General features: G+C 25.9%; 2 protein-coding genes across 4 annotated transcripts in view; one reads left to right on the forward strand and one right to left on the reverse strand.

Moving 5' to 3' along the window:
* Positions 1 to 21,988, forward strand: part of LOC111690211 (putative uncharacterized protein DDB_G0267840) — a 112,114-nt gene that overhangs the window by 18,662 nt on the left and 71,464 nt on the right. For 2 of the 3 annotated variants that reach the window (XM_046950749.1, XM_023452651.2), the window contains exons 2-5: positions 809 to 2,130; positions 2,193 to 2,439; positions 6,679 to 6,792; positions 10,632 to 10,928. In XM_046950749.1, the coding sequence (XP_046806705.1) occupies positions 1,373 to 2,130; positions 2,193 to 2,439; positions 6,679 to 6,792; positions 10,632 to 10,928 (1,416 nt within the window). In that variant the 5' untranslated portion in view covers positions 809 to 1,372. The remainder of the gene's footprint in view (positions 1 to 808; positions 2,131 to 2,192; positions 2,440 to 6,678; positions 6,793 to 10,631; positions 10,929 to 21,988) is intronic. The other variant, XM_023452654.2, reaches the window with a different exon arrangement.
* Positions 2,192 to 6,278, reverse strand: LOC111690187. Its single transcript, XM_046950750.1, has 2 exons — positions 5,694 to 6,278; positions 2,192 to 4,608 (listed from the first exon to the last, which is right to left on the reverse strand). The coding sequence occupies exons 1-2, from the start codon at positions 5,951 to 5,953 to the stop codon at positions 2,988 to 2,990; spliced, it is 1,881 nt and encodes a 626-aa protein (XP_046806706.1). The 5' UTR covers positions 5,954 to 6,278; the 3' UTR covers positions 2,192 to 2,987.

A 21,988-nucleotide genomic window follows, 5' to 3' on the forward strand; every position in this document is an offset into this window, starting at 1 on the left:
TACATTTGCTCTTTACGTATGTATGTTGCGTGTGTATATTACTAATGCCGGGGGGTGGGGGGGTTGTTGAATTTAAATTGAAATTAAAAACTACATGCATACTTAGAAAAATCAATAAATTTTCGCTTTTGTTTTTGTAGAAATTTTCCTGAAACGTATAAATAATGATAAATACTCTGCATGTTGTTATTTTCTTTGCGGTGTTGAAAAATTGTTTATTTTAAAAGCCCCACCAAGTTTTTACTTTGACCCACACAAAACAGCAGTCAGTGGAAGGGGGAGACTTTAAGAAAGAAAATGCTTTAACAGTCAACCAACTGACCAAGCAATATGAGTTCTTATAAGGTCACTAAACTTTCAACAAAATCGTTTATGGTAATTTTTCAAAGAAAATGCTACAACACTAAAAAATGCCACTTGACCCTGAAAGGTGTTTAGAAAAAACATCAATGCACTTAAAATTAAATAATAAGAGAAGAAAATATATTATAAATTATTAATAAATAATTACCCAAATGCTTTTAATTTTTTTAAAATAACTTTATATAAAAAAAACGTTTTAAATAGAATACTGTAAAAGTCCTCTCTGTGTATTATTGTTGTTGCTTTACATTTTCTAGTTTATATTACATAGATATAAATAGTTTGCTTGTTTATAAACTAAAGCATACCTTTAGGCTGTTTAATAATGTTAATTGTTACACAGAACTGTAAGAACACAACACAGTGTTTTTTGAACTTTTAAGTTATTTTCTTATTTAAACCTTTTTTCTTATAAAAGATTTGTTTCTGTTTTTAATCTTTTCAGTTAAACGCCATAAATGAATCCAACGAAGTGCCATACCGGAAATAGTAAATGTTGAAAGGAAAAACAAAGAAACAAAATAAAATCAAAACAAAGAATTATCATAATTTTTACAACTTTTATTTTGTTTATTTTTTAAATACATATTATTTGCTATAAATTCTTTTTTACATTAAAGAAGAAATAGCAACAAAGACAATAATACAAAAATAGCTAAACTAAAGAAAAAGAAACAAAAAGCTTAAAATTACACCAAAAAGTACCTTTAAGTAGCCCACAAACCCATTGGATGAAAATAAAGTACGAATTATTTAAACATTAAGCTCACACTTTTTTTAAGAAAACACATTGTATAACAAAAAGCTTTTTACGTTTTATTGCACATGTAACGTACACACATACACATATACTATAAAAAGAAAAAGAAGAGATTACTTTCGTAAATCTAAGAAAAATAGAGAGAAAAGAAAGAAAGGTCGGACCTATTCGTGAATGAGAAATTCATGAACATTATTAAACGAACTTCATACAAACACAAAAGAAATTGTATGAATTATATAAAGAAAAATGGCAGATAAATTAAACAAAACGACCTCTAGCATATCGTTAGAAAAACAACAACCTATAAATATGACAAAAATGACTTCACCCCCAGCGCCCAATAGGGGAGAAGTATTGATAGTGACTAGGCTTGCAGAGAACATAACTGATAGCTATAGACTGGTTAAGCAAAAACAGCAAAAGTTTAATGATCTAACCAATCAACAGCATCATCATAATCATCAAAAGCTTTCAAAATTTACTAACAATGAAAGCTCTAACAATAGCAGCAGTAACAACAACACAAAGCTTATAAAGCCCATTTTGAAAACGCCCACAGATGAGTGGCAAGAAGTATGTTCACCCAAAAATAAACTTAAACGCAAGAAAACTTTATCAGCTTCCTTAACTTCAGTCACAGATTCTGTTAATCAAGAGAAAAGGACACGCATCGAGGGTATGCAGTTGAATTGTAGAGGTAGATTACATATCAAAGAAAATATTGCTACACCTACGACTTCCACTACAGTAAATACACCAGCCGCAACAGTTCTCTCCAGAACAGAAAAACTGGCTGGCAAGCCACCTTTGCCTCCCTCTTCCAAACAAACTCAGCCAACAGAATCTAAGGTTTTAGTAAATCCGCCGCCCAGACTTAAGCGTAAACTTCAGGAAAATGTTCAGACTATACAAAAGCTTAATGCTCTTACCGAGCAATTGCGTTTGGAAATCAATGAACTTAAATCGAGTTTAACCACTGAAAAAGGAGCTGTACGAGTTTTAAGGCTAGTTTTCTTTTGTTTTAAATTAAGAGGACATTTATTAATTCTTAAAATTTTACTTACAGAGCCCAAAATGAATCTGAAGCACGTAAATGGAAAACTGAAGTGAAAAAGCTACAAAATGCTGTAGAGCTTTTAAAGAAAGCTGGTGTTAATAATAACAATAAAAAATGTGATACAGCCAGCACAAATAACGAAAATAACTTGCCACAGGCTGCCATGGGTGGCCTAGTCAATTATGAAATACAAAGACTGACAAATGAGATAAATGCCCTAAAAGAAGCCAATAAAGCTTTGGAGGAAAAGAAAGTGGTAAGTTTTTTGTTTAGTTTTCTAAAAGCATGTTATTATTGTTGTCCTTTTTGGGAATGTTAGAATTAATTGAAAAAAATAATGTGAAAAAAGCTCCTATTTGTGTTATGTTAAGCTTTAAAGTTTGAAGTTTTTAATTTATAAGGTTTATGTTTTTTTATATAAAATCATTCGCAGAATGCTGTAAAAGTTTTTTAACTGTTGAATTTAAAGCTTTTTAACATAAACTAGTTGTTTACAATCGCGGCCAGAGCTTAAAAATGTCACTGTTTCAAAGCTTGTTTGCATCTTAGCTCGCTTCAAAGAGTTTTCATTTATCATACGAAAGGGTTTATCGTAAGTTTCAAGTAAACTTTTCATAAAAAAGCTTCTTTTTTGTCAAAATCTTTATGTCATCAAAAATGTTTTACCAAAAAAACTTTTTTCGCGTAGAAGAATTTTTGTGATTAAAAAAAGCTCTTTGTCTAACTGTATTAATTCGTTACCCAGAATTCATTATTTTAAGAGGCTTTTTGGCGATCTTAAGCAGGGAAAAGCTTTCACTACAATCAAACTTCAAAATTTAAAAACTCATAGAAACTTTTGGATTTTCGCCTAAACTCTGGAGTAAACAACAACTCACAGAGGAAACATATCGATGAAACTACCAAACCAAAAAATAAAAAACAAAACACTGCCTGATAATGTCCCAACTTAAGGACTACAGGTTCATCATCATCAGAACGTCTTTTACGAAATATACTTCTTCTAGAGCTGCGAAACGCCGCATTCATTAAACGATCCCAATAGTTAATGAAACCAAATTCCTGGGCATTACGCATTAGCGTATTAATAAAACCCAAATACGGTGAACCATAGGGTACAATATAAACCGCATGAAATGGAACAATACACTGTTCCATAACATGAAAAAGAGGTTGACCCCATTTGGAATGTTTTCTGGAATTGACGTGAAATACAGAAACATGATATTTTTGCAAATAGGCATAAGACAAGTTATTCATTTCTATCAAATACTTGAATTGTAAATCAGGTATTTCGATTAGTTTCTCTTTCAACATGGCTCCGTGCATATTCTTTATATCTATATAACGGTGTATGTGTTTTAGATGACGAGGCAAAACAGCCAAATGATAGGGACTCTCGACTAAATCCCTTATAGTATTAACATCTGGTAAATACTGGCGATTCACCAGGTTACCAGTGAGATTGCCTTTAAAAGCAGCCGATATTAACATGCCATATACTAGCCAAACACATAGGAAAATGCGTAAAGAGGTAGGACGATGCAACTTCAGAAAGGGCATGGCTATTATACAGGCATATAATTGCAAAATAAAGTTACTGTTACAACATATTTTTCTATAGCTAATAAGACAAAATACACAGGCAAATATTATGGTTGATAAGATCGTAAACCAAACTCCCATATTGAACGAGCGAAATAGATTCCAAAATGTTGAGGCAATTTTAGCTTTCGGTACCATAACACACAAATCATCACGACTATGTACTATAGTATATTCCGCCCTCTTGTAAAACGACTCCAATGATAAAAATCTTATATTTACCGAAACATCATCGATTTCCTCTACAATTTCTCTAAAGCAAATATCATTGGTAATCGAGGTATTGCCATAGGGCTTCACCCAATTTATAATGCGTGTGGCATTTAAACGTTCCGCCAAATAGACCGACATTAAACCATCTGATCCTATTAACTGGTCCCGATGATCATATAGCGAACGTATATCATCTTGATACATACACATACGTAACGGTTGACCTCTCATATTTAAAATATTTTGAGGAAATATATCTCTTACTGTGAGATTATGATATCGTTCTTTGGTTTCTGTTTCCGGCATTAGTCGTTTAAGAAAGGGATCATAGCGATGTATATGCAATTTACCACCATGATGACAAATGACAGCTACATTTAAAATACGCATATTCCAAAAATTTTCAAAAGTACTTTCCAGCCATTCCGATGTTACGGACTTTGAATCTTCTATCATTAGAAATATAAAGGTTAAATGTTTGGAAGCTGATCTTCTGCGTAGAAACGTTAGCTGAACGGTTTGAGAGATATCACGTAGTACCATTATTAAATACATGATTATGCCATCATCTTTGAGTATTTCCAGAGGCTTAGTGCGAAATTTGTTTCTGAAAAAAGAGCAAAATTTCGGTTAAAAATTGAAAATTATTGATAAAAGTCAGTTTTCTTAAAAGAAATTCTTTCTAAAAAGCTTCTGTAATCTTTTTCATTAAAAAAGCTTTTAATAATTTTCCTTAAAAAAGCTTTAATATTTGTGTTTTTTATGAAAAAAAATTATTTAAAAAATCATTAGAATAATTATCATCAAAAAGCTATTTTTAAACAAAATTCATAAAAAGCTTATTTTCACAAAAATATTTTTTTCCATAAAAATATCAATATTAGTTTTTCATTAAATATTTTTATTTTTCATAAAAAGCTCTTTTTTAATGAAAAGTTTCTTTTTGGGTTTTTTATAAAAAAATTTTATCAAAAATTTATCTTTTCGTGAAAAGCTTATTTTCACAAAAATATATTTTTCCATAAAAATATCAACATTAGTTTTTCATTAAAATGATATATTTTTTTCATTAAAAGCTCATTTATGAAAAGCTCTTCTTTTTTGTGTTTTTTTCTAAAATTTTTTTATAAAAAAAATATTTTTCTTCAAACGTATTAGAATATTTTTCGCCAAATTCATAAAAAGCTCTTTTCGTTAAAAGCTTCTTTTAACAAAAATATATTTTTCCATAAAAAATATCAATATTAGTTTTTCATTAAAATGATATATTTTTATTTTTCATTAAAAGCTCATTTTATGTTTTTTTATAAAAAATATTTATCAATAACAAACAATTTTTCTTAAAAAACATAAGAATAATTATCATCAAAAAGCTATTTTTTCGCCAAATTCATAAAAAAATATCAATTTTTCATAAAAATATCAATTTTTCATTAAAGAGATATATTTTTATTTTTCATAAAAAGCTCATGTTATGAAAAGCTCTTATTTTCATGAAAAGTTTCTTTTTCATAAAAAATGCATACATTTCGTTTATCACAATGTTTTTTTCTCTAGTTTTAATATTGTTACTTTTTGAAGTTTTTTTTTAAAGCTTTTAAAAACTGTTATCACTGACAACTGGGAATTTCCCTTAAACGAAAGTGAATCTCTGTCTGTCTTGTTTTTCTTTAAATTGAATTTATTACTTACCTAAAAGAAATATGCGATACGCCACAATCATTAAGCACTTTTAATATTTGTCCCGGAGAACTTAATGAGGTTTCATTTTCAAAATAAACATTTACCACTTTCACTTGAGAACTACAGAAAATGCGGCTCGTGTAGTTAATCAGTCTTACTTTATACTTAAAATAAGTGCTTTTAAAAAGATAACTAGAATCGTTGGCAGCACTCAAGAAAGTGATATAACAACCGAAGATGATAATAACCAATAAATATAATCGAGACATTTTCTCTATAATTAAAGGGACACAACTGTTACTTTAGCCAAAAATCCTCAGTGTTTTATAGTATTTTTTTTTTCAACACAGGACATAAGTACTAGATAACAGTAATACAAACATATAAACAAGAGATGTCATGGTAATGACTGACTATCATTCAAAATGTTGTATAAACCATCATTGGTCTGTTATCACTGGTTGCCAATCATTAATTTTATTAATGAATATTTACTTTTGTTTTCTTTAGCAGTTGTTTTTTGTTGTTGTTATTTGTTTTCATTAAAATTTCTCAATTTTCACTCATTTTGTATATGCAACATGTTGCCGCTTTCATTTCATTTCAAAAACAAACGAAATGACATTATCATTGCCACAGTCAACCAGCGTTAAGAGTTTGAAAAAAGGGAGTGTTTGTTGTTTTTTTCTTTACTTCGGTGTATTCTTATTAAAACATTATTTAAGTTATAAGTTCAAATAAAATGAAAGAAATATAGTTTTACTAATATACTATTTAAAGAAAAATGTAATTATGTTTGCCTTGTGTACAGTTAATTTAAACTAATTTTGCATGTGTTGAAACAAAAAAAACAATCCGCCCGCTACTTTTGAAAAATTGAAAGATTAACAAGTGTTTTTATATGTATGCGTCCCGTTCGCTTGCTCAATATTTGGTTTAATACAACTCAATCAATCTTATAAAATCAATTTGGCGTTGCAATAACTTTTTACAGATTAATTGCGACGCTGATAGACGTAAAGCAGCTGATATACGCGAATTAAAAGATTCTTATGAAATCCGATTGACTCAAATACAAAAATCTGCCAAAAATGAAATATCACGATTGGTAAGTTTTAGTTTTATTTATAGAGTTTTTTTTTTTTTGAACATTAAAAATACTTTAATATGAAAGTTTAAGGGGAACATTAAAATTAATGTTAAAAACATTTCGACAGATGACAGCTGAAAGCGTAGAGATATTACAAATGTTTATTTCCCCCAAGTTGTTCAATATTTGTTTTTAACTGAAGATTGACATTAATTCCTAAAAAGAACTTTTTCTTTTAAAATAGTTTTTAAATTTTCTATAACGAGTCTTAAAAAAATTTATATTTGAATTTTTGATCATATCATAAAAATCTTTTACATATTATATTCATAGCCCTTTTTCCTTAAAAAAGCTCATTTTGAAATCAAAAAGTTAATTTTTAAATTAAAAAAATGTCCTTTAAATCAAACAGCTAATTTTAAAACAAATTAAGTTTTTTTATTCAAAAAGTTTTTTAATTAAAAAATTATTTTTAATTAACAGCTTTTTTGAAATCATAAAGATCTTTTTATTAAAAAAACAAGCTTTTCTTCCTTTTCATCAAACAAATCTGAACTTATACTTAAATTTGAATTTTCGAAAAATTTTTAAAAATTATATTGAAAAAAATTAAAAAAAAATGTAATAACCTTTTTTCCACCGAAAAGCATTTTTCCAAGTAAAAAGAGCTTTCATTAAATAGAACATTTTATATAAATTCTTTTTTTCATCAAAAATTATTTGTTTAATTTAAAAGCTTTTGGTTTTAATATAGAAGCTATTTTCATCAAAAAGTCTTTTTTACTAAAAATAAGTTTTTTGCCATAAAGTTTTTTCATTAAAATATATTTTTTTAGTTTTTCATAAAAAGTTTTGTTTTTAATATTTTTCAATCAAAAAGTCTTAATATAAATATGTATTTTTCTAAAAAATGTGAGAAATTTCGATTAAAAATTTAAAGTTGTAAAATATTGATTATTAAAAGTTCGCTGTTTTTTTCTAAAAGTAATTTTTATTAAGAACGCTTTTTAATAAAAATTACTTTTAGAAAAAAACAGCGAACTTTTAATAATCAATATTTTACAACTTTAAATTTTTAATCGAAATTTCTCACATTTTTTAGAAAAATACATATTTATAATAAGACTTTTTTCATAAAAAAATTAGTTCATATAAAATAACCTTTGTTTTTTTAAAAAGTTCTTTTTTATTTAAAAGCGTTTTTTTTCTGAAAACCTTATATTTTATAAAAATATTTTTGTGCAAAAGCTTTTTTTTAATAAAATATGATTTTTTTTTATCAAAAATTTTAGTCTTTTTAAAATAAAAGTTTTTTTTATTAAAAAAAAGCTTTTTTAAAGAAATTTTTTAATTAAAAAGTTATTCATTACAGGTTTTTTAATATTTAATTTCTATGAAAAGCTCTTTTAACAACAAATAGCTTAAAGCTCCTTTTTCATCAAAAAGCTCTTTTTTATCAAATAGTATATTTTTCCTACTTTTTTCTCAAAATGCTATTTTGAAAGAAAGTACTTTTTTTTTGCTAGAAACAAGTGTTTTTAATCCAAAAACTTGAAAAAAAAGATTTATGAAAATAAATGTATTTTTAGAAGAATTTCTTTAAAAGTTTTATCATAACTGATTCCATGTTAACTTTGTTAACATTTATTTAAACGTTCATAGTAAAACGCGTGAGAAAATATTTTGCAATTTGAATCCTTTAAAGTTTTTGTTGTGACTCATTCACAAATTCATTCTTTATCTTGGACGCTGCAAGGCGGCACATTATTTGTTTAAAATATTAAACTGGTTCGTTCATTCATACAAACAAAATGTATTCTTTTGGGTGCAAACCAAAATAAATGAATGAACATTAATAAATTTTTTCTTTGGAAGCCTAAGGCCAATGTGCAGAATGTATACTGGGAGAAATTTTTGTGTAAAAACTAATTTCATCACGAATAATTCGGAATCAACTAGTTTTTCATTTGGCAAATAAATGGATTTTAAAATCGACTTAAGAGGAAAGATGTTTAAAAAAATTAAAGTCTAATAAATTCTTTCAAACAGTTTCGCTCAGTGTATTTTTGAAAATATGTTCGATTGCTGTTATTTAGTAATCACCGGGTTTTTTTGGTGGATGTTGTGTAGCAATGCGATTAGAGAGCAGACGGCAGATAGACAGGCAGGCAGCCAGGCCTGCAGTCAAAGGGAATGTCTACTCATATGAGTCTCCCCCCAACTATTTGGCAAATGAAAAGGTGTAACAGGAAGCCATCAAATACTGTCCATAAAATAACAACAAAAAACTCCTCTAAATTATTAACCAAAACAATTTTAACAAGTCAATGAACCTTTACGAAAACATCGTTTTATTTGAACTTTATTATTTAATAAGTCGTCGGTCATCTCTACCAAAATAAGAAAATTGCAAGTGTGCGTTAAGCAGTTTTGTTTTAAATAATTTTTAGCACATGTCATTTAGTTTATTAAATTTAAACATAAATTTTAATTTGGCATTCGGCGGTTTTTCGTTTTTCTAAGTTGACCAACATTTGGTTGTTAAAAAAATTATTTATAATTTTTTTTCTCTTCCACAAAATCATTTTAAACTGGCTGCATGTGGCGAATTTTGCCAAAGGAGATTGTTGCAGTTGGTTTTTTTTTTTATTTATTTTTTTTTTGCCACAAAAAAAGACACATTATTTAGTTATTTAATAGCTTTAAATGTTTTATGAACAAAATTGTGCGTTTTGGTTAAAAAAGAGGTCTATTGGTTTGGTTTTCTTACAAAGACTGTTAGTGTGCTTTTTGTGTGCGTTTCAAAAAAGCCTTTAGGCCAAATTGCATAAAAACTTCCCACGATTTTGTGGTTTTACTCTGCACACGTACAAATTTATGTATGTTCAAATGAATTTTATTATTATGTATGTTATAGTTTAAAGAAAAATTAAAAAAAAAAATACATTTAATTTTACAAAAAAACCATAACAAAATAATTATTTTAAATGGCAGACAGACAGACAAACGATTTTGCGAGTAATAAATTTGTTAATTATAAATTTAAAGATATATTAATTAAGTTGTGTAAAAGACATTAATTATGTTACATTTTTATTTGTTTTTTTTTTTTGGCAAACAAATTTTAAATCAACTGCTATTTTGCTTAAACACGTTGTTTTAAATCAAAGACAACAACACAATTGAAAGGGAGTGTTAATTGTTATTACTTAAAAAAATAAAAGCTTTGAAGCTTCTTCATAGTGAGAAAGGTTTTATGTTTTTTATAAATAAAACTTTTTTATAATTTTTATAGAAAAAATGTTAAAATTATTATAACGACATTAAGATTTTTTTTTATAAAAAAAGCTTTTTTTTAGAAAGCTTTTTATATAGAAAACTTTTTAAGTTTTCTTTTTATGAAGAAATATAACGAAATATTTGTAAACTTTTTTTCTTTTTAAGGTTTCTTAAAAAGAAAGCTTTTCAAACTTTTTGATGCATTTCTTTAAATAAAGTTTTTGAAGCTTTTTTGTTAAACGATTTTAAAACTTTTATGTACTGCCATATATAAAGTTGTTTATAGTAAACGATTATAAAGCTTTGTTATAATAAAAGCTCTCAGTTTATTTAACAGAAAAAGCTTTTAAATTTTTTCAATAAAACGGTTTTCATTTCATCTATATAACAAAAAAATTTATTATTTTTATAAAAAAAGCTTTTAAAGCTTATAGAAACATTATTTTTATCGGCTGATTCTGAACCGATTAGACGATAACCGTAAATTGCGATTATGAGTCGTAAGAGTTTATTTTTTGGCATTTTCTTGAATTAAATCGATATTAATCTAATTTTTTAATGTTTGTCTCTTTTTACAGCTGGAGGAAATAAAAACTAAAGAACGTAATATTGGGCAACTAAAAAAGGATTTACAAATTTTACAAAATTCTAAAACTACTAGCAGAAATGCAACGACTAATAATACTAATTTAACGAATAATAAAACGACGAATTCAAATTTAAAACTAAATCAAAATAATAAAAAACCAAAGAGCAGCATAACAAATGCTGCACAAAAACAAAATGAAGACTCTTCCAAAGATAAAGAATCTTCCAAAGAAACCACAACAACAACGAAACATAAGGATTCAACTAAAAAAGCTGAAAATTCTGAGGTAAGTGCAAATTTGAAAGTTTTTCCCTAAATTAGTTTTATATAAAAACACCCTTTTTTCTCTGCATAACCTTTGTAACGCAACTGGAATCTGTTATTGATTTTAGGTTTATTATTTTTTTTTTTTTCATTTTTATTATCATTAAATGTCAACAACAACTTATTGTCTTCTCACACTTTATTAAACAACATTTTTACAGTCCGTTTCATCATAGCTTCTTTTTGTAAGAAAGAGGAAGAAACAAACTTCGACAAATTTTATTACCCTTCGGGTGGGTCCAAATCATTAAAAAAACCATCTAGTTGTTGTTGTCTCTAGTCTAAACTTAGTCTCATTGATTTAAGCCGCCTCTTGACTCACTTTTGCCTCTGACAATCAGTTAATGTCTGTTAACTTTGTATCAAATATTGATTGTCGTAAAATATAAAAATTTACATAAAAATCTCATCACCTTAACGTCATTTATGTTTAAAAAAGAAGAAGAAAATAAAAAACGTCTTCTTCTGAAGCCTTTAAACGTTTGTTTTCAAAAAAAAGGTGTTGATAAGAAAATTGTTAGCCGCTTTAAATTGTTAACAGTTTATTTATTGTTGCAACATCGTTGATTGATACGAGTACACAAATTTGGTTATAAATGATTGGGAAAATGTTTAACGAGCATAAATTGAAGTCGCTATTGGTGTTTAAAATACGTTTAATCGATTTATTGGATTTAATTAAAAAAATCGATCGTTTAAGATCGTTTGTTTCGATCTCTTACGTATTTGAAACCATAAATCGAGATTTGGTCGAAAAATTTAAATCACAGAAACTTTGTTCAAATGATTTTATATGAATGGTTGTAATCGAGAAAAGATGACTCACATTTTTCTTTTAGATCAATTTCTGGATCGAAAATATTACTTTAGTTTAGTCTATTCCATAGTCTAGTCTGTAGCCAATTCTGTAGCGTAGTCTATATAGTCTATAGTCTTCTCTATAATCTAGTCTATAGTCTTATCTATAGTCTAGTCTATAGTCTAGTCTATAGTCTAGTCTATAGTCCAGTCTATAGTCCAGTCTATAGTCCAGTCTATAGTCTAGTCTACAGTCTAGTCTATAGTCTAGTCTATAGTCTAGTCTATAGTCAAGTCTATAGTCAAGTCTATAGTCTAGTCTATAGTCTAGTCTATAGTCTAGTCTATAGTCTAGTCTATAGTCTAGTCTATAGTCTAGTCTATAGTCTAGTCTATAGTTTAGTCTATAGTCTAGTCTATAGTCTAGTCTATAGCCTAGTCTATGGTTTAGTCTATAGTCTAGTCTATAGTCTAGTCTATAGTTTAGTCTATAGCCTAGTCTAAGTCTAGTTTATAGTCTAGTCTATAGTCTAGTCAATAGTCCAGTCTATAGTCTAGTCTATATTTTAGTCTCCAGTTTGGCGTAAAATTTGTAGATTTACTACTATTTCAAAATGTAAGTTTCCTGTTACAAGTGGAAATGAAATTTAATCTAATTTTTGTTAGTTTTTCCCATAAAGAGAAAAAAACATCCCTTAATATGGATCCGTCCCTTGAAGGTGTGATATTACATTTGAACATCTTTTACATAGCATTACATGATTTTTGCTTTTATCATGTTTCCAATTTCTTACTTTTACACCTGCTTTTACTATTTTTACATACTCCAAACAGCCACAACATTTAGTTGCTTTCCAACATGTTTGAGGTTCGTTTCGAACTCTAAGCAAATAAAGCCGGTTTTATTTAGTTTGTTTACAACCGAAAGAAATTTATTTTCAGCTGTTTGTTGATGTTTCTTTGAACTGCAAACTCAGTTGAGTTCGTGATAAGTTCAGGTGCGCAGGCGTAACGCGTGAAATTGAGTGAATCTGAATAAAAAAAAATAAATGCAAAACTCAAGAATTTACGGAAATGGATGGAATATTTTATTAACAATAATAATAAAAAATTTAATGAAATAAAAGTGAAAATTTTAAATATATAAAAACAAAGTAAACATAAGAATAAACAACTTAATAAAATTTAAAAATACTTTAACCTTGAATTAATTAAAACTAAAAGTGTGTTAGAATAAAAAAAGAATAATTTCTATAAAACAAATATTAAACAAAAAATACATATTAATAAAATTCTTAATAAAGAAAAAGTTTTATTTACCTTTTGGCATAAAAAAATCAATATTCATTAAAATTTAACATAAAATAAAAATTTCTAAAAAAAAAGTAAGAAAAAAAGGTTCTCAATTTTTGTGAAATTTTATACCAGTAAGACAAGTTTGCTTTAAACCCAGCAAACGGGGTAATAAGATCCTCTAAAAAACAAAATTAACAAATAAAAAATTTTCAACGTAAAAATAACCAAAAACAAGTTTACAAGTGCATTTTTACCCCCGAAAATAAAATTGAAAAAAATTTCCAAAGAAGTTGTGGTTTTGTGTCGTTGTTTGTAATTTGTCCTCTTGAAAAATTGTTTATTTTGTTGTTGAAAATCGAGAGTTAAGGCAGTGAATTTCAATGTCTATCTGTCTGTCTTCACTACAAATGGTTGTTCTTTAAGTTTGTCCCCTAAAATACAAAATTCAATTCAATTTAACTTAAAATATGCAAAATGCCAAATACCATTATTAAACATAAAAAATATATTTTAATGCAAACACACTTCGATTTAAAACAAACTAAACAACAACCAGTATTAATAATGCGTCAAGTATTTAACATGCGGTTTTCATCACCAACGTCTCAGACGTCATTATTGTGTTTAAACATTTCTGTTGTTGTCCAACTTGTGTGCCCTGAATAGAGGAGTGAGTGCAGAATATGCGACATCTTAATGTTTTAAAGGATTTATGTTTTCCTGTGTTTTAAAGAATATTTATTTAAACAAACAAAAGAAAAAAACTAAACCTGCTGCAGGTGCTAAATAAATTTAAATTACAAAGCGAAAAAAACTGAATATTTATTTAAATAATTCAACATGGTGCTTTAAATTATAAATACATTTTAATTGTGGGAATTAGTCACTTGACTTTAAAATTTTTTTTCAAACAAATAAATTTTGCTAATTAATTGTTTATAAGCCCTGCTTAAGCAGCAACAAAAAATAACTAACGTAAATGTGTGAATTTATTAATAATGAATAGTCGCTATTGATGATCATCGTTTCTGTCTATTTTAAATGATTCATTGTTCAACAAAATATAAAATTTTTAAACTATCTGCAAATAAATAAAATTTATACAAAAATCTCACAAATCCTAAAATGTTTGTTATTAAAATTTATGAAATAATTTTTGAAATTTATGGCTCATTAGTTATTAACTAAAAAAATATAGATTTCAAAGGTTTTAATTTTTGAATGAAAAAAGGCTTTAATTTTGGATCACTGATCATCTAAATATATTATGAATTAAAACTATATTAAAAATCAGCAGTAACTTTTTTTAAATATGTTTAAATTGAATTTTAAAATTCTCTTAATTCACGATCACTTATTTTTTACCATAAATAGTTAATATTTGATCGAATATAAGAAATCTCCGGTAATTTTTACCTTTATATGATCTTCCATATTTTCCTATGAAAAGATCGAATTTGTTGATGAAAACTAAAACTTGTCTATATCGTCATTCAAGTTAATCTAGAGATCACATAAACTATTTACAAAAATCGTTTTTTAAATCGAAAAGCACATTTTCAATTTAAAATCGATTTCTTGATGAAAACCATAAAATGGATAAATTGAAAACTAAAGTGATCAGTGATCACCAATCAAAAATCGATTTATTGATCATAAACATAAAACGGACTTTAACTTTGTTAAAAAATGTTTCAAGTAAAAAAGTAGAGTGACCAGTGATCACTAATAGATATTTTCCTTAAAAAATTGATGATCATAAAATGGACTATAACTTTGTAAAAACCATGTAAAATGAAAAAGTATAGTGATTAGTGATCACCAATCTTGGTTCAAATATAGAGCAAAATCGATTGTTGTTTTGTTAAACATGTTTTAATTTTTAATAGAAAAATGTTGGCAACATGTTGTAAAGAAAACTTAAGTTTCATATTTCATTAACATAAGAAAATTGTTGTTGTATTTAAACAATTACTTCGGCAACATGTTGCCCTTTGAATTGAGAAGTTTACTTAAGATTTGTTTCATTCAAGTGCCTACAAACTTAATATTAAAATGTTGCAATTCATTAGCAATATGTTGCTTAGAAGACGCAATAAATGTTAAAAATAGTTTTTTATTATTTTAAGGAATATGGTTGTTATGTTGCTAAATACATGTCATTTCAGCTAATATAACTATTCCTGAGATAATTTTGCTTTTTTCATCGGCAACATGTTTATCAACTTCATAGTTATACATTTTTCATTTTAGACAGTTTTTTCAGATGAAAAAGTATTGCTTGTTGGCAACAAGCTGTTAAGAAGACTTTTGCTTCTTTTTGTTTAGTTTATATTCGTAAATTGTTTAATAAATACTTAGTTCAGCTACAGTTGCAGAAATAAATTTTTGACATTTGACATTTACTAGTGAAAATATAGCAAATTTTTTAATGCTCTTTTCCAAAATTGTTTTCTTTATATTTCATAAGATAATTAAAAAATGTTGTATGCCATTGTTGTCAACATGTTGTTAAGAAAATGTACGTTAAATATATTCAAAAACATTATGAAGTTATAGCAAAACACCTTAGCAATATGCTTGCTCAAGAATCTATTCAGCAATGAAAATATTTCAATAATTTGTATATTATGATAATTGTACGTTGTAATCAACTATGTTGCTCAATATGTTTTGTTCTATTACTTAAGGTTTTACTGTCAACTAATTTGTCATATCACTCTTATTTTTCTATGTATATAACCCTGAATTTTTCAATAATTTTCCCATTTAATTTAAATTTCTCTAAATGTCATTGTTTTATTTACATCTGAAATTTATTTATTTTCTCTTATCTATTCAATTTAAATTTTAATAAATTGTTTTGATTTTTTACTAAAAAAATATAGTTTACGTACATAAACAATTGCCATTTTAATTATATGCCAATTAAAAGTAATAAATAAAAACAATTTTTTTTTGCAAAAAATCACTATTTAAAAGCAGAAATTCAAAAAAAATTTTTTTTGAAAAAGGCGAAAATGGTTAAAAGTGAAAAAAAGCAACGATTTAATTAACCATGCATGAAGTATGACAACATTTATAAACAATACAATTCTTCATTATTAAACAAGTATCATTTGTAATTGAAAAAAAAAAATACAGAAAAATCATATCAAAACATAGAAACATGTTGCAGCTACAATAACAACATGTGTTTCTGCAAAAAAATATATTTCTTCATGCGACTTGAGTATTGAATTTAGCCTGGTTTTATTTTTGTTGGTTATTTTTTTTTGCAATTGCTTTGGAATTCTCAATGAAAGTGAATTTTTTGGTTTCATTAGATTTGAATTTTGTATGAATTCACTTTTATGTTTTTTTTTTTTTTTTAAAGAATTAACACTTAGTGTTTAAATGTGCCAATGAACGACAAATCTATAACAAATTAAAACGATTAGTACAATCTAAAGTAAATATAAACTATTTTAACTGATTTGTTGGTTTTGTGGGAATTAAATTGTTTCCTATTTATTTAAAACCTTTAAGCAACTCAGATTTCCTTTACCATTAAAGTAATACCTTTAAAATAAAAAAAAAAAAAACTTAAAACCCCATAACCTATATTACTACATAAACTCTGGAACTACAGCAAAAACAAAAAAAGTTGCAACTTTGTAGTTTTTTTTTGTTGCTGTTTGTAATGCCTTAATTTATGTTTTGTTTTGCATTTAATTTTGTTTAGAAGCAACAAAAAAATCAACAGTGCAAATAATGTTTAATAAAGAAACCAAGTAAATGAAATACAGCTCAATTTTGCCAAACTAACTGAACCAATTGGGGTCAGTGAAAAGTGTTTATGTTTTGTTTAAATACAATAAAAACAACAATTTCTACAGTTTTTTTTTTTAAATAAATAATTTTTATTTATTTTTACAACCAAAAGCGTTTTGACCAACATTAATATAACTTCTTAAATACAAGTGCAGAGGTACGTACTCGTTGTCGCACTAGCTTGTATGAGACTATACGTCTATTATATTTTTTTCCCATACCAACACCATTTCCTTTTAATAAGCTAAATTTTTTCCGTTCAGATACTTTTAAAGCTTTAATTTTCTTACAAACTTAATAATGACAGCGTTTTATTTATTTTACCTTATTTTTGTTTAAATGTTGCTCAGAAAAGTGTCCAGCAACATGTTAATTGCCAAAGTTTTAAGAAATACATATGTGCAGCAACAAAATCTAAAGAGTTTTTGAAAAGTGTCCAGAAACATGTTGATTGCCAAAGTTTTTAGAAATATGTGAAGCAATAAAATCTTAAGAGTTCCAGGAAGCATTTATTTATTTGTTTCGAGTAACATTAAGCTAAGACTCCTGTTGCTCAAGACATCTAGCAACATGTTGCCAAACATTTTTAAATTTTATTAATATGTTTTTTTTTAATAAAAATGTGTTTTACAATATGGAAATGGTGTTGGGAGTGTCTTCTCTTTGATTATCTGTCTCTACATAATTCTTTTAAACATAAGTATATGACAATCTGTAAATGTTTCTGTTGTTGTTGTCTGTTGCTCATGGTAATAATACCCGAGTAAAACTTGGTGACACTACACACAATGAACAACAACTAATATTACAACAAACGAAATAAAAAACCTAAAGAACAACAACAATCAAACACCCCTCTTTACAAAAAACGAAGCTGTAAAAGTGCATTTGTAAATGAAAAATAAACAATAAAACTTTTAAATGTTAAAATAAATTCGATATTTAATAAAATCACTAAACATATATGCTTTTTACTTTATCCTCTTTAGAAAATTCTCTTAAAAAAATATAAATGGAAAAAAAGTGAAAAACAAAACTAAAATAAGCAAAAAGAAATTCTCTCTAAATAAAAATAAATAATAAAAAAATATTTAAATTATTAAGTCATTATTTAACTAAAAAAAGTGACAAATATAACAGTGGACTTTCAATTGCAATTAAATTTTTAATAAAACGCATAATAATTTTAATTGCTGTAAGCATTTTAACGACGTGTCCTATGAATTGAATTAATAATTGAAATAATAATAATTTTTATTACAAATAAGGATGTAATTAAAAATGTATTTACAAATGGATTTAAGTGATAACCACGAAAATGAAATAAAGGTGAGTGTGCGTACATTATATTAAAAATTTAGGTTATAAAATTTAGTTGCTAGCAAGGAAATTAGGTAACCGCAACTAAAATGATTGTTTATCTAAACATTAGTGTGCTAAATATAAATATATATTTTTTTAAATTTTCTTGTAGTTTTTACTTTAAAAAAATATGTTAGTATAAAATTAAATATAGAATTCTTAATTTTCGTTAAAACACAAACCACATTAACCACATGTGAGAAAACTGAGTCTGATACCCGTGTACTTGTACTTGTAAACATAAAATTGCGGATGTTGTACCGCTTACAACTTGACCTTAAGAAGTTGTTAAAACAGGTTCAAATTACAAAATATTTAAAAAAGGCAATAGAGAGAAAAATATTAAAATATTAATGAAATGTTTAACTTTAGTTACAAAACATTTCAAATATATTTGATTAACAAATTTTAAATTTAGTTTTTATCAAATTACTGCCAAAAACTCCCTGAATAAAATCACCAATTACAGCTCATTAATTTCTAAGATATTTGTAGTTTTCTTTACCTTTTTATGTAATTCATACAAACAAAATCTAGATTATCATTTAAATTTATGCCTTTAGGTTTATTTCTTCTTTTGGTTTTTTTTGTTAAAAGTAATTAAAAGTACTTAAAATCACAAAAGAAAACTTTCACTTTTATTTGAGTTTTATAAGAAACAATAAGCATCTTTGCACGAAATCAAAAAACATATAAATAAATTTATCTGATATTATGTATTTCAAAAAATCAATCATATACAAAATTAGACATTTGAACATATAAATTACAGTTTATTAGCATAAATTAAATAATGCTAAACAGGCAAAACAAAAAAAATTATACAAAATTACTAAAAATGCTAATCGACTACAAAAATGTTGTAAAAATTTAAAATCAAATAAAAATGCTAATATTGGAAATAAAATTACTGTAAACTCCACTAAAAATGCTAATATAATTTTTGCCAGATAAAATGTATAATCAAGGCTATTTGTCAAACTAAATATAAATAATTAAGACGCAAGGTGAAGAGGTTGGATTGAGAGAGTTGGATTAGTTGAAAATTGAATTTTGTTAAGAAAAGGCCTTTTTTTTGAAAACCACTTTTAAAGATGATGAAGTGATAAGACTTCTAGCAACAAGTTGTTAAGGCAAAATATAGCTTGAAGCATTCTATGTTATGTTGTAAGAAATAAGGTTCTTCAGCAACTTTAAAAACTTTTCACATTTTCTGCAACTTTTTGCTGAAACTAAAAACATAGTTTAAATATAAAATTTGTTTTAAAGTTTACTTCAATATGTTAGTATAATGTTGCCGAAAAGTCATTAAAACTTAATTGCAACATGTTGCTCAGAAAACGTTTCCATCATATTATCGTCAACACTCCAGAATTGTAGCGTTTAATTTTTAACAAATTTGAAATTTACTGTTGTCAACATGTTGTTAAGAAAAATGTATCTACCATTTCATACAAACTTTCTTTAAAAAATGTTGCCCAACATTTCTATTAAACTGCTGTTAAGAAATTTTTCTGCATAAATTTTAATCACCATGGTTTATTGTAGGAATTTTATATGAAAAATGTGCGTAATAAACCTAAAATAAGCGGTTAATATCCTTATGAAAACTAGGGTTAATCTTTAATCTTATTCTATGAAAAATGTTGCTCAACATGTTGCTATGATTATGAAAATTTTTATTAATTATGACAAGTTATTACGACAATTAGAATTTAAATTAACCAAAATGTAGCAAAATATGTTGAACTATTTCTGTAGCAACATGTTGCTAAACACAAGATACTGCTTAAAGTTAACATGAATTATATTAAAAACATTCTACATACGTTACACAAAACCGGTTTAACATTTTGATAAGGAAAATGTTCCTTAACATGCAATAAATATGTTGTAAAAATTTTCTTTGAATTGTTACCAACTTTTTGCAAAATGTATCCATATTTCTATGAAGCTATAGCAACATGTTAATAATAAAAAGGTTCTGAAGATGTTGCCGAAGATGTAAACTGAATGTTGCGTAAAAATTTGCAAAGAAACATATAAATATAATTAATGTATTGTTAGAACATTTATTCTAAATTAAGTTTAAAGCTCTGTAGTGAAACATTTTGAAATGGTTTCTTTTTTTATTTGTTGCAGTATGTTTCCTACAAACAATGTTTTTGTTTAAATATCGATTGGACACAATTTTATAAAAACATACTTTTTTCAATGTTGTATTTGTGTAAAAACTTTTCCACCAACATGTTGCTAAGAGAAATTTATCACCACATTTTGATGAACAAAAATTTTTTCCTTTAGCTCTAGCTGAAACTTTAGGTTTAAATTTTGTTTTAATAAAATTTAAAAGATTTCTTTTCTTTTGAGAAATAAGTAATTTTTGAAGTAAGTAAAAACTAAATGATTTACTTTGCTTTACCGAAGTTTAACTGAAAAAGTTTTCCATTTCCAGCTAATTCTATATATGTAACGGTATAATATTTTCGTTATAATAACTAAGTACTAATAGTTGAAAAGTTATAATTAAAAAAATATTCAAGAATTAATTTTATACACACTGTTCAACATTTGTTAAACACCCGTGAAAAAAAAACAAAGTGTAAATTTTGACCTTAATTTTTTTTTATAAAAAACCATATATTTAATAAAATTTTAGTTATACATAAATAGCTTTATAGAATTTAAAAGCTTACAGTTATTTTTTTATTTTCTTAGATCTTTTAACGGTCATAAATTTTTAAACAAAAACATCTGCAATTCTATTGTTGTTGAAATATCGGTAAAAAAGTGTTATTTAATATGAAATTATTTTAAGAATTTTTTTTGTAATTTAAATATTTTTTATTGTTTATATTAAATAACCTAAGGTTTGTTTATTCTTTGGAGTTTTTAAAACTAAATTTTAATTATCAATAAAAATTAATAATTTATCATATTTCTGTTATTTTTTATATTTTTTAGTGCAAACCTATTAAATGTTCCCTCATAAATTTCCTAGCAACATAAAGAAATATTATTAACAAAAAAAAGAAAAAAAGTCGTGCGAAAGTTTAAGTGTTTCTTTTTGTTACTGGTTTATTGCAAACATAATATTTTTGTAGTTGAGTTTTACTATTGGCTGGCAAGACAATGAGTAGTAAGATTATTATAAAAAAACACTCAAAAATAATAAAATAAATTTGTTTGAATTATTTCAAGTACACCCACATGCAATTTTGTGTTTTTTTTGTTCAAATATAACAATGTAAACAAAATAGAAGCTATAACAAAACATAAAAATCTACAACAAATAACGTAAATAATAAAAAAAATAAATTTAAACAAAAAAAAAATTTAAACAAAAATTGTATTAAAAATATAAATTTTACACTTGTTTTTATTGGTGTTACGTTTGCAAATGAAAAGAAAACGTAAAAAGGCAAAATTTATAACTGTTTGGACTGAATGGTGATGGTACTACTTAGAAAACTATAGGTCTTTAGATTAGACTTTAAAATTTTAACAATTTTAGATAAAATTATATTTTTTTATTTTCACAGCATTTTTAGTAAAGATTACATATTATTCGCCAACATGTTTTAAAGCAACATGTTGCGAAACATATCAGTTATAAACATTTTAACTACAAGAAAGTTTAATTCAAAATTTCATTAGAAAATATTTCAGAAAATTTAACAAAATTCAATATCATGTGATCGATGTTATCAATAAAATGTTTTCCATCAACATGTTTCCAAAAAACGAAAAATT

This window comes from Lucilia cuprina, chromosome 4 (genome assembly GCF_022045245.1).
Source record: "Lucilia cuprina isolate Lc7/37 chromosome 4, ASM2204524v1, whole genome shotgun sequence".
NCBI classification, from domain to species: domain Eukaryota; kingdom Metazoa; phylum Arthropoda; class Insecta; order Diptera; family Calliphoridae; genus Lucilia; species Lucilia cuprina.